Source organism: Urocampus carinirostris, chromosome 1 (assembly GCF_059441175.1).
Source record: "Urocampus carinirostris isolate Australia breed hairy pipefish chromosome 1, RoL_Ucar_1.0, whole genome shotgun sequence".
NCBI lineage: Eukaryota > Metazoa > Chordata > Actinopteri > Syngnathiformes > Syngnathidae > Urocampus > Urocampus carinirostris.
In genome coordinates, this window is record NC_142349.1 from 12,508,688 (window position 1) to 12,520,965 (window position 12,278).

The 12,278-nt window shown below is 40.5% G+C and overlaps 1 protein-coding gene across 1 annotated transcript; it reads right to left on the bottom strand.

Annotated features, from left to right (window-relative positions):
• klf2b (Kruppel like factor 2b) lies at positions 1-2,663 on the bottom strand. Its single transcript, XM_088327031.1, has 3 exons — positions 2,339-2,663; positions 1,302-2,232; positions 1-1,186 (listed from the first exon to the last, which is right to left on the bottom strand). Exons 1-3 carry the CDS (start codon positions 2,408-2,410, stop codon positions 1,011-1,013), a joined length of 1,179 nt encoding a protein of 392 aa, XP_088183157.1. The 5' UTR covers positions 2,411-2,663; the 3' UTR covers positions 1-1,010.
• Between the last annotated feature and the right edge of the window lie 9,615 nt (positions 2,664-12,278).

A 12,278-nucleotide genomic window follows, 5' to 3' on the forward strand; every position in this document is an offset into this window, starting at 1 on the left:
TCGTTTTTCATCGTTTTTAATATTTACAATAAATACACATTTAACAGTATAAAATCCATCAACATATTTATATATCTTTAAGTAGAAAAGAATGCACAGGACGTCAAGCCCTGATAGTGTACAGATGGGGCTGGATTCAGGGGGTGAACTGGGGCATCCGTTCAATTCATCCTATGAGGCAGTTTTCTTAGGAGAAAAACATTGTCTATACCAGAGATGTCAAACTCAGTTTGGCTCTGGGGCCAGATCCAGACTTTCTGTTTTGAAGTGGGCCGTACTAGTAAAGTAATGCTCCAAACATTTAACTTTGTTTTTTTTAGTGATATGCTTTATCATTCGACCTACACTAGAAACATACCCTTTACATTACAATCTCAGATGACAGGGTATCTACGTATTCACAAACAAGGGGGAGATCATATTTTCACGTTTGGCATTGAATGTGTTAACTGGTTTATTTTAACAGTTAAGTGAATGAAGTTTAACACCAGAATCACTCACCACGCTATACAAACTCAACACTGCCCTCTAGCAGCCTGAGACAGCAATTGGTTTTCAAGTATTTAAAAACTTTTGATAAAAATGACCTACAGATTCGCTTCTTCCTTTGACATACTCAGAAATTGATGGCGAGCAGGAATTTAAATCATCCAATGGGTCCGATCTGGCCTGCAGGCTGTATGTTTGACATGCCTGGCCTATACACTCCTTTCAACACGATTGTCTTCTACGTGGTGGTAGTTGTGTCACCACAAATTATTTGTTTAAACAGTAGCAGAGTCAGAGAAAGGCACTTTTCATACCAAAGACATTCCAGTTCAAAGGAGACATTGTACAAGGGCCAGCCCCTTTTTAGTCTGCTCTCAAAGAAGCAAAGTAGTACCAGCTACACATGATTGGAAAATAAAATATTTAGATAGATTCAAGGGAGGGGCTTTAGTCAAATGGAAACCACTTTAAATACAAAAAACATCACAATAAGTCTCTGGTTATTGTCGCCTTGGCTTCCTTCACATGTGTCTCTTCATGTGAAGTGCGAGGTGGTCAGACCTGGAGAAGGCGCGCTCGCACAGGTGACACTGGAAGGGCCTGTGTCCGGTGTGTTTCCGGAAATGACGCGTCAATTCGTCCGAGCGCGCAAACTTCCAACCGCAACCCTCCCAGCTGCAGTGGTACGGCTTCTCGCCTATAGAAGAACGAAACAGAAGGGACAAAATTAGAATAACAGGCATTGTAGAGCAGGTGTGACCACTATATAGCCGTGCGCAATTGCGCACAAAGTCCGGGTGAGGTGAACTTACCCGTATGCGTCCTTAAGTGGGCTTTGAGGTGCGAGCTTTTTGTATACGTCTTCCCGCAACCGGCGAACGTACATGTGTGCGTAGCGGTGCGTTTGCGCGGCCAGGTGCGGCGCCCGCGCTTGGGTTTGGACTCGAGCAGTTCCAGAGGCGAAGAGGGCGGCGTGAGCATCGCCCTGTGCGGCTGCTGCTGCAGACCCAGGCTGGCATCGTCGTAGACGCTAAACACCGAGTGGTGCGCGCCGTGGTAGGCCATGTGCATGTGTTGATGCTGCTGCTGCTGCTGCTGCTGCTGCTGCTGCTGCTGCTGGAAGGAGGCGTTGTTGTGGTACTTGTGCCCGGCGAAGCAGCTCATTGGTGCACACAGTTCGGAAGCCACCGCCTGCTCATCTGGACTGAGTGGCGGCGTCATGCTGCTGCTGGCTGCCCGCGGGGAGATGGCCAAGCGCGGCTGCTCAAAGGGCATCATACACGAGACGTTGCCCTCCTGTTTAATTTTGCTGCAGCTTTGGGGCACCATTCCCAACATGGGGCCGTAACTGTCCATGGGGGGTTCCACTTTAATGTCCTGGCGCGGGAAATGCGCTGCGTAAAACCGGCCTTGCACCGCCGGTTGCGGGGCGCGCGTCACTCCGTAGCTCGTGTCGGAGCGCAGCAGCTCGGTCATGAGGCTGGCGCCGTACGGAGGTGGCGGCGTGCGATGATCGCTCGCGGGGAAGGCTCCAGGGAGGGCGGAGGCGTCTGTCGTAGAGTAGGCGCCAGAGTCGGCCGGGGCCACGTATGCCGAGGCTCCGTCGAGAATAAAATCCAGATCCAAGAAGTTGCTCAGATCCTCGTCGTCCTTTTTGGGGAACAGGTTGTCAGTGCCATGCGCCATCTCCAGCATGAAGCAGCTGCTGGTGGGCAGCTTGTTGTCATTTTCTGCTTTCCACCTCTGGAAATCCAAAACAATTCAGTCAGGCAGCGTAACAAGTAAGACTACGAAGGCGCAAGTGTTCAATTTTTTATTTTCAAACAATAACATCCAAAATTGAACTTACGTTTTCCCAGCTTTTCTCTCTTTGGTTGGTGAGTGTAGCGAATGAAGGGAGCATCACTCCCGATAAAGCCATGTTTTGGTGTGGTTCGGTTAAAAAGGCGCAATCCGTGCGCTTGGATGGCTCAAAAGTGGCTGCAGTCCCACTGCCAAGCGACAAGTCTTCTCAGAGCAAGTGTGTTCCCACCTCCACCGGCCTCAGCTCTTTATAAAAATCCTCTTCAACCGCCCAGGAAACCACGTCGGCCTCGCGTAATTTTAGCTCTTATAAAGTGGGCCAGTTCTCGCACTGCTTCCAATCGCGCGCGCTGGTCCGAGTCTTGACAGACGCCGACTCCAAGCCACTCAGTGGGCTTCCTTTAAACCGGCAAGGGAGGGAGGGAGTGGGGTGTGCCCACGCGTGGTGACGCACACGCTCCCAAAAGTCACGCCTACTCAGGAGTTGGAAAAAGGGTGGCGCAGAAAACAGACACACGAGTGTATATACACAGCCCTGGTTCATATAGCAACCGACTCGCTGCATTACGTAATCTGGCGCAAGGAAGAAAACAGTGCTGTGGGGACATCATCGATTTGATTTATACTCCAGATCTCACAAAAAAACCCACACCAAATAGTTCCCACATTTTAACAGCGTTAACGCGCACATAAACATCAGTCACCGGTCACAACAACTGAATGACGGCCAATGAGTGTGGAGGGGAAAAGTAAGACTTTATAAACATAAACCAGAAGACATTTGACAACAAATGTTCAAAGTTGGGGCTTCACATATGATCCAGACGGAAACGTGATCATTTTCTTTCTCTAAAGCAGGAGTGGGCAAACTTTTAGAGTCTGAAATGAGTCGAGTATGACTATTTTATTTTTGTAATATTTCTGTTCTAGTATTTTCGTTTTAGTATCGTTGTAGAATTTCTGTTGTACATCTATAAGATTTCCGTATTCATATTTTGTTTGTATTGCTGTGATATTTCTGTAGTACTATTTATGTGTTATGGTATTATTGTAGTAGTGTCTTTGTATGATTTTTGTACTATTTATTTTTATTTTGAGAAAAAAAAAACAAAGCAATATGTTGGGTTCCTGTTTAAGGCATTTAATTTGATAGATTATTTCGTTTTGCAGTATATTTTTTAGTATTACTTTTGTATTTTTGTAGTATTACTATTGTATGTTTGTAATATTTCTGTAGTAGTATGTTGTTGCTGTATTTCTTTACTATTTCTGTAGTATTTCTATAAGGTCTCTAAAGTAGTATTTTTACAGAATTGCTGTAATATTTCTGTAGAAATTTGTTTTTATAGTAAAATTGAAATAGTATGTTTGTAGTATTTCTGTAATGTTTCTTTTTTTCTTTCCAGAATCAAGCAAAGTAACATATCAGGTCCCCGTTTTTAGCACTTATTTCGATATTTTGTTTTGTAGTATTTTTGCTGTATCACTATTGCATTTCTGTGACATTTCCTTAGTATTTCTGTAGTAATATTTTTGTATTACAGTATTTTATATGATAGTATTATCATAGTTGTATTTGTGTAGTATATCTGTAATTGTTCTTTTTTCTTTCCAGAATATAGAAAAATAATATATTAGGTTCATGTTTTCAGGCATTAAATTTGATGTTTAGTATTGTGATATTTTGGATAGTATTATAGTAGTATTCTTTTTGTAATTTTAGTATTTTTGTGGTATAACTATTACTATATTACCATTTTATATACGTAATAATTCTGTAGCAGTGTTTTTGTTGTAGTATGTTTTAGTCATTATTCATGTAGTAGTATTTTGTAGCATAGCTGTAGTATTCCTTTAGTAGTATTTTCTACTATAGAATTGTTGTAATAGTAGTTTTTTAGTATTTCTGTAATATTTTTGTTTTCAGAATAAAGCAAAACAATACGTTAGCTCCTTCTTTTAATATTTAGTTTTATATTACCTGTACTTTTGTAGTAGACACACAGAGGGGCACAAAAAAGAGGCACTAGTACTTTATATATATATATATATATATATATATATATATATATATATATATATATATATATATATATATATATATATATATATATGATATGTTTCTTACTATTGTTTGGCGGGCCAGACAAAAAAAAGCCGTACGGGCCACACACCGTATGCCAGATTTTTCTCTACTCTGTCTTAATACATGCACGTTAAACTTTTCCATACATTCCCCGATTTTAAAAAAATTGTTTGACGCAACAAATCTGAATCTTTAAAGTCGCTGTCCGCGGCCCGGTCTCGGTGCACGCTCACGTCTTTCGCTCGGTGCCGTGCGCACGCCCGCGCCGTGTCCATGAATGGAAGCGGTTGCCCAGCAGGCTTGTCCAAACAGGCGCCAGCACGCCGAAGATGTAAACACAATTTAGGGAACACTGACATTCAGGTGCTAATAGGAAGGGGCCAAAAGGGCAGGGGGGGTGTCTTGGCTTCTGTGTAATGGGGGCTTTCATTTACATTACAAGTGCTCAGAGAGGTGCTTTTGAGCGATACTAGTACTGTAGTTTTGATAGCGTTGCACCTGCAGCATCTATAAATCTCGGTTGAAAATAAACATGTTCAGGAATGCAATTGCATATCCGTCAGGAATTGGCTCCCCTTATTAATGATTGCAATTCCCCTTATTAAGAGATGATAAACCTTACAAACACACCACTACAATAAAAACAAAGATAATTTGTGCAAACAACCTTATTTTATTTACCAAGTAAACAACACAAACCGTTCTTCAGGCATCTTTCTTAATCATTTTTCCAATTGCCCTAAATTTAGTGTGGCTATTGTAGATATTTTTGTCGGATGCAAAAATTGTTAAACGGTGTACAAAATTTGAAATATTCCCAAAACTTGGGTTTCCTCCGGGTACTCCGGTTTCCTCTCACATTCCAAAAACATGCGTTTCAGGTTAGTTGGCCGGTCCAAATTGTCCTTAGTAGTGAGTACATGTAGTAGAGAGAGAGAGAGAGAGAGAGAGAGAGAGAGAGAGAGAGAGAGAGAGAGAGAGAGAGAGAGAGAGAGAGAGAGAGAGAGAGAGAGAGAGAGAGAGAGAGAGAGAGAGAGAGAGAGAGAGAGAGAGAGAGAGAGAGAGAGAGAGAGAGAGAGAGAGAGAGAGAAGGAGAGAGAGAGAGGCAGGGAGGCAATTTGTACCAATGGTGTAAGTCTTAGGCATGACCCGGCTGAGGCTCGAACCAGCAACCTCCCAATCTCGGGGGCTGGCGCCCTACCCCCCGCTCGGTGGTCTTGGGGGTAGGGTTTTTTTTTAATAATCAAAATAATAACATAATGGTTTTCGTTATGCCACAAATATTGAAACACAAAAAGCGCAGCAACACAAACGGAGAGAAAACAAAGTACCAACTATGCACTGTAAGAATTAATGTTAACCCCAGTGGCTGAAACATAGAATAGAAAGAAGAAGAACATAGGTCTTGTTAAGAAATGTTTTCTTATTTCAATATAGTTCATGCTGTTTGTCAAATAAAATGTGCAAAGTCATCCTTTAAATATTTTTGGGGGGAAAAACAAATAATATATTTTAAAAAAAGAAAAATGATATCTGTGCAATGAGTAAAAGAATTACTTTTAAGTCACATTCAAGTCAAGTCACATTTATTTGTATAGCCCTTAATCACAAAAATGTCTCAAAGGACTGCACAAGATTACAATTACACCATCACCTGATTTTAAACCAACATGAGGGCAAGGTAAAACTCAAAACCTCAGCGTGAGGAAAAAAGGAACCTTGAGAAGAGGCCTCGCAAGTTTTAATCCCCCCTTCCAGGGTGAGCAAAGCGCAATAGATTTAGTTTTGGGTCACAGTACACAAACATAGTAAACATCAATAAAAGAGAAGACGTTTTCTGTCTGCATGTGTTTGTGTCTGCCTGTATCGCTGCACTTTTCGGTTTCTGTAAAGTGTAAATCTCTGGCTTGTCACTTTTTCCAGCATGATGCAGTGCGTGGGGTGCGGAGAAGATGGGAAGCAGGTTTTCGGTTTTGCACGGCAGTGAGAGAAGTGAGCAGTCAGCGCGATGATGTAAGCTAACAGTCGGACGGCTCGAGCTGTCATCCAGCCGTCACGTTCGGTCATCAGCTGCGAGCTTTTAACTCTGTTTTTCACGCTTGCCATTGTTCACCAGAAAGCGTATCATGCCATGTGGATCCGATAATGATGCAGAGCACCTCTCTCATTTGATTTCGCACAACAACTTGTGAGGACACATGCAGCTAGCAAGCCATATGCGCTTGGACCCATCTATCTATTATCTGCACCACTTATCCTCAGTAGGATCGTGTGGGTGCTGGAGCCCATCCCAGCTGTCTTCGGGCAGTGGGCAGGGACACCCTGAACTGGTTGCCGGACAGTCGCAGGGCACTAAGGGACAGACAACTCACTTGCTCATTCACACCTAAGGACAATTTGGACCGGCCAATTAACCTGACATGCTTGTTTTTGGGATGTGGGAGGAAACCGGAGTGCCCAGAGGAAACCCACACAAGCACGGGAAGAACATGCAAACTCCGCACAGGAAGGTCTGATCCAATGATCTCAGAACTGTGCCGCTGACGCGCTAACCACTGAGCCGCTGTGCTGCCCTACACGGTTGGACCATGAGTTGCAAATGTTTTAATCGATACTAATAACATTTACTCGTCTTTTGTTTACTCCTTCTTTTAGTCAGTTCAATAGCTGCTCACTTCATAACTGTGGTTACGTAGTTTCAGGTATTTGGAAAGGTCAAAACACTTTTTAAATGTCAGATAAGCAATTTAGCCATATTTGCTTACTGCCGCCCCATTACAGGTGGAAACTGGCAAAGCGTTTAAGGTTATGCTAGTTGCTAAGTACACAAACAAATGCCATTTAATTTAAGTAGCTGTTTCTCACCTCTGGTTTGTGCTCCGGAACGGTAGAACGGATCTAGTTTTTTGTGAAAACAAGGTTTTGGAGACTTTTTGCTTCATGGCAAGAAACATTTAGCAGCAACAGTAGTCAAGTCATGTTTATTTGTATAGCCCTTAATCACAAGACGTCTCAAAGGGCTGTACAGACTACAGAATATTATTGCACCATTCCCTGATCTAAAACCTACATGAGGGCAAGGAGAAACTCAAAAACTTCAGCATGAGGAAAATGAAGAAACCTTGAGAAGGGACCACACATGAGGTAATCCCCCTTCCGGGATGACCAGGCTGCAACGGATGTTGCAATAACATATAATACTCAGATATAGTCAACATGATATATAGGTAATTCATAAACTATAGACTATTAGTGTGTTTTAAGCCTAGATTTAATTAGTTCCACTGAAGTTGCAGATCGAATATCAGGGGGCAGAGCATTCCACAACATCGGGGCCTGAGTGGAGAACGCTCTCGAACGGTTAAGATTTAATCCTAATATATTTTTATTTCTTGAAAAATTAGTTGTGTGGTGTTTTCATTTTTCTGTTTTTAATCTAGTCATGTATACTATTTTTAATTACAATAAAAAATGCCTTTGTTATTGATAACATTGTAGTGAAGATTGTTTACAACAAGATTACACTCCGTGATACACACATAATAGAGACTTAAAAGAGAAAAATAAGATAAAAAGAATATCGAGATATATGAGGAATAATATAGTTACAAGAAAATACTTGGAGACTAGCCCAAGTTGGAAGTGCATCCAAACAAGAGTGCAAAGAAAAATACTCCAATAATGTTTACAAAATCACTAATCATTCAAATTAAAGACATATCCATAGACATGATATATGTTTTTCACAGTTGTGTGCCCTTGTTTAGGGTGGTGATGGTCCTGGGGTGAATACTCATTTAAGGGACCTGCAATGCCTACCAGAGGACAGCAGGTCAAAGAGATGGTGGCCGGGAAGAGGAGTCCTTTAAATGTAGTTAGCGCTGTTGCAGTATTGCAATGTCCTCCACACTGGGTAGCAAGCTGCTTATGATTTTCTAGGCTGTGTTGATGAGTCTGTATGGTGTTTCTGTCTGCTGCCATGCTCCACGCATACCAAAATGTGACACCGTATGCCAGAATTTTCTCTACTCTGTCTTAATACAGTATTTTGGTGTTATTTTATACAAAACCTATGGGTGTCATTGTTTTTATCTATAGATTTCCGATAACTTCACGTTTTCTTCATTTTTTGTGTGTTTCTGATAATATATGGTGGATTTTTTCACATTTTTGCCAAACTTTTTGCATGTGTACTTTGCATTTACTCTATGCTATTCTAAAGGTCTTTATTTATGTTCTGATTTTTGCTTCTTTGTCTTTTTTGACTCAGTGCGGTTGCAATTTCCTTAACTTTGAGAATATTCTTATTTGAGTTGTCTTTCTGAAGCATATCTAATCCCAGATGTATTATCTTTGTCAATTTTGTGTTGATATTTCTAAAAAAAAAACCACACAATTTAGCACTGTGTGATGACCATGTTTTTCATCCAGAATGACATATGAAAGTCTTCAGTACATCATGGTTGTTTTACATTATGTTGTCCAAATGGACTAAGTAGAATTTCAAATAGTGGGCCCACCTTGGGGGTTGATTTTATTTAGTGCCCCAAGGGAAATCTTAAGCCCCAACCTCAACCTTTTCAGTTTTTTTTGTTTTTCTTTTTAATTTTACATGAGTCGCCCTCGAGGCATGAGGTCAAAAACAAAACAAGGAGCTTGTCAGGATGAAGTTTCAAGTTTGGCCTTTTGACCCGGTTGTCCTTTACTCTGCAGCCGTTCCAACAGAAAGCAGAAGTGGCAGCTGCAAAAAAAAAAAAAAAAAAAAAGAGAAGAAATTAATGAGCAAGATTTCTACAGAAGCTATACCCAGAATGTCTTTCCTGAATGTGCAGTTGTGCAATCAGCCTGTTGTTGGACAATGCACGTGAGCGTGTCATCTTCTTTTGGTGAAGTTTTCTCCTAATGGCTTGTATCATTTTCAAGTATGTTAATTGGTTTTTAATTTGGGATTGAAGTTTTTGGTTTGAACTGACATTTTCATGTTCAGGCTTGTCATTGTTTTTCTATGGTTGTATTGCTTTCAAATAGATGACTAAAATAGATCTGTATGGATGTGTGTTTGTGTTTTTAGGTTTCTCAACTGTAAAAGCAGGGATCGTTGATTTGACTGCGCTTTCAACGGGTTGTCACTCAGCGAAGCGAGTAGTGAAGGCGCTGACTGCTCCTCACGGTGGCCACCCGTTTCTTGGAGGTGTGTTGTTTTCTTTGATGGCCCACTTTCCCATATGAGCTTTTTGTTCTGATCTGATGCGTACTTTCAGGAATCTGGGTGTGACGATTGGCTGCATCGAGCGCTCTTTGCTCTAAATCATACTGCCCCAGTGAATGACCTCCCTGGCTGAAGATTCTGGGTACTTTCGATTTTTAAAACAACACATCTTGACAATTCATCTTCTGAAATTTAAGTTTTTTTTTCAAGGGACCAAACATTAATTTGTAGTCTTTTCTTAATGTTGTTCAGGAACCCTTACTCATGGTTACGTGAAACGCGACATTCCAATAAATAAGGTAGAATATTCACCAAAGATTCTTGATCTTTTAAAAATATTCTTTGTGTACTCACTAGCATTATGTCAATCCTATTTGTAGGTCATGTTTAAAGAATAACATGTGCTGGGCTGCATGGCGGCTAGGTGGTTAGCGTATAACCCCACGGTGAGGCGGTCCATGGTTCAATCCAGCTTCCGGCCTCCTGTGGGGAGTTTGCGTGCTCTCTCTGTGCCTGCATAGGTTTTCTCCAGGCACCAATTTCCTCCCACATTTTTGAGACAAGTATGGCAGGTCAATTGGAGACTCCAAATTGTCCCTAGGTTTGAATGAGCAGGTGAATAGTTGTCTGTTCCTATGTGTCCTGCGACTGGCTGGAAAAAAGTTCAGGGTGTCCCCTGCCCACTGTCCAAAGATGGTCGGGATGGGCTCCAGCAACCTTCGCAACACTAGGAAAAAAGGGATATGAAGTGCTTTACACAAAAGCTAAGCATATAACCATTTAATGTAAAATATCGTCAGCTTCTGGTAGTCATAATATGATGAAAACAATAAAATACACTTTTTCAGGATGGTGAAAAGTTACCACAAATACAATTAATTGATTAACCAAGGGATGAGCACATAGATTAGAATAGAATAGAATAGAAGAGAATAGAATAGAAAAGCCTTTTTTTATCATTATACACAAATACAACAAGAGTAATGTACCAGTTTTTATAATTTGCTGAAAACTATGGAATTATTTTTTTTTTTTACTCAGGATGGTAAAAGGTTACAAACAAATACAATTTATTCATAAACCAATAAATGAGCAAAAGAATAGAATTGAATCATACAGAATCAAATAGAATTGAATGGCTTCTCCTTTCAGTGCAAAAGTAACAATATGGTTAAAAAGATAAATATGTGTAAAATGATAGAAGAAGGTTAAAAAGAATATATACATTCATTATATGTTATAATATGTGTGAATCTCTGGGGAATTGTGCAAAGTTCAGTAGCTTCCTGTATTTCTAAGAAAAATACCAGGAGCTTTAGTGTTTCTTCCTGAGGAAAATTTCTAGGAACTCTTACTATAGCTGTATATACTGTATACAGTATCCTGTAACAAGTCATAGCTTACAAATTGATCCTAATAACACAAGATAGGCAGTTTAGAGAGTAAAGTTTGATTGCATCAAAAAAATAAATCACTGTGGTGACTCTTGACCTCCCGCTTTCATTAAGAGGGTTATCCCAAAACTTGATATCCCATATACCCTATTTTAATAAGGCGTATCTGATTATGAGGTGCAACCCCCGAAAAATAGTCTTTTGTCATCCATTTTTTTATACATAAGTTGCACCAGACTATAAAGCCCATGAAATTGAGCCTAGAGTCAGAACATTCGTGTATATAATTGTTGGGTTCGTTATTATGGTATACAGTGGCTTGCCAAACTATTTGGCCCCCTTGAACTTTGTGACTTTTTGCCACATACTCCTTCCATTTCAATATTATTGCTTACACAGTGCTCCCTGGGATGTTTAAGGCTTGGGAAATCTTTTTGTATCCAAATCCAGCTTTAAACTTCTCCACAACAGTATCTCGGACCTGCCTGGTGTGTTCCTCGTTCTTCATGATGCTCTCCGCGCTTTAAACAGACCTCTGAGACTACAGTGCAGGTGCATTCATACAGAGACTTGATTACACACAGGTGGATTCCATTTATCATCGTTAGTCATTTGGATCAACATTGAATCATTCAGAGATCCTCACTGAACTTCTGGAGAGTTTGCTGCACTGAAAGTAAAGGGGCTGAATAAATTTGCACTGCCACTTTTTCGTTTTTTATTTGTTAAAAAAAGTTTAAAATATCCAATAAAGTGTGTTTCACTTCATGAATGTGTCCCACTTATTGTTGATACTTCACAAGAAATTACAGTTTTATATCTTTATGTTTGATGTCTGAAATGTGGCAAAAAGTCACAAAGCTCAAGGGGGCCAAATAGTTTCGCAAGCCCCTGTATAATAGTCGATAAGTTTTGCTGAACCAAATCCGAAAACATTACATGCAACAGGAATCAAGCCCAAGTAGTGGCGATGCGAGTGCCGACACTTTACCTCTAGACAATGAATGAAACAGATGACATACACAATTTGTAATCATGGTACCCGAAACAATGATTTGCACATTGTATTCATCTGTACGTCAATAACGTTGCAGTTTAACATGTATAATCTACGTACAAAAAGAGCTTGCAGAGTATTTTGTTGAAAGACTTTCTGTTTTCTCCATTCACTAACATTTGTTGATGAAGAAGTGGAGAGACTGTTTAACCTATCAGAGTGCACTATGCAAATCAATGTTTCTAGCACCGTGAGTAAAAATAGTGCGATAATGAGATTAATTCTAATGCTAATGCCTTT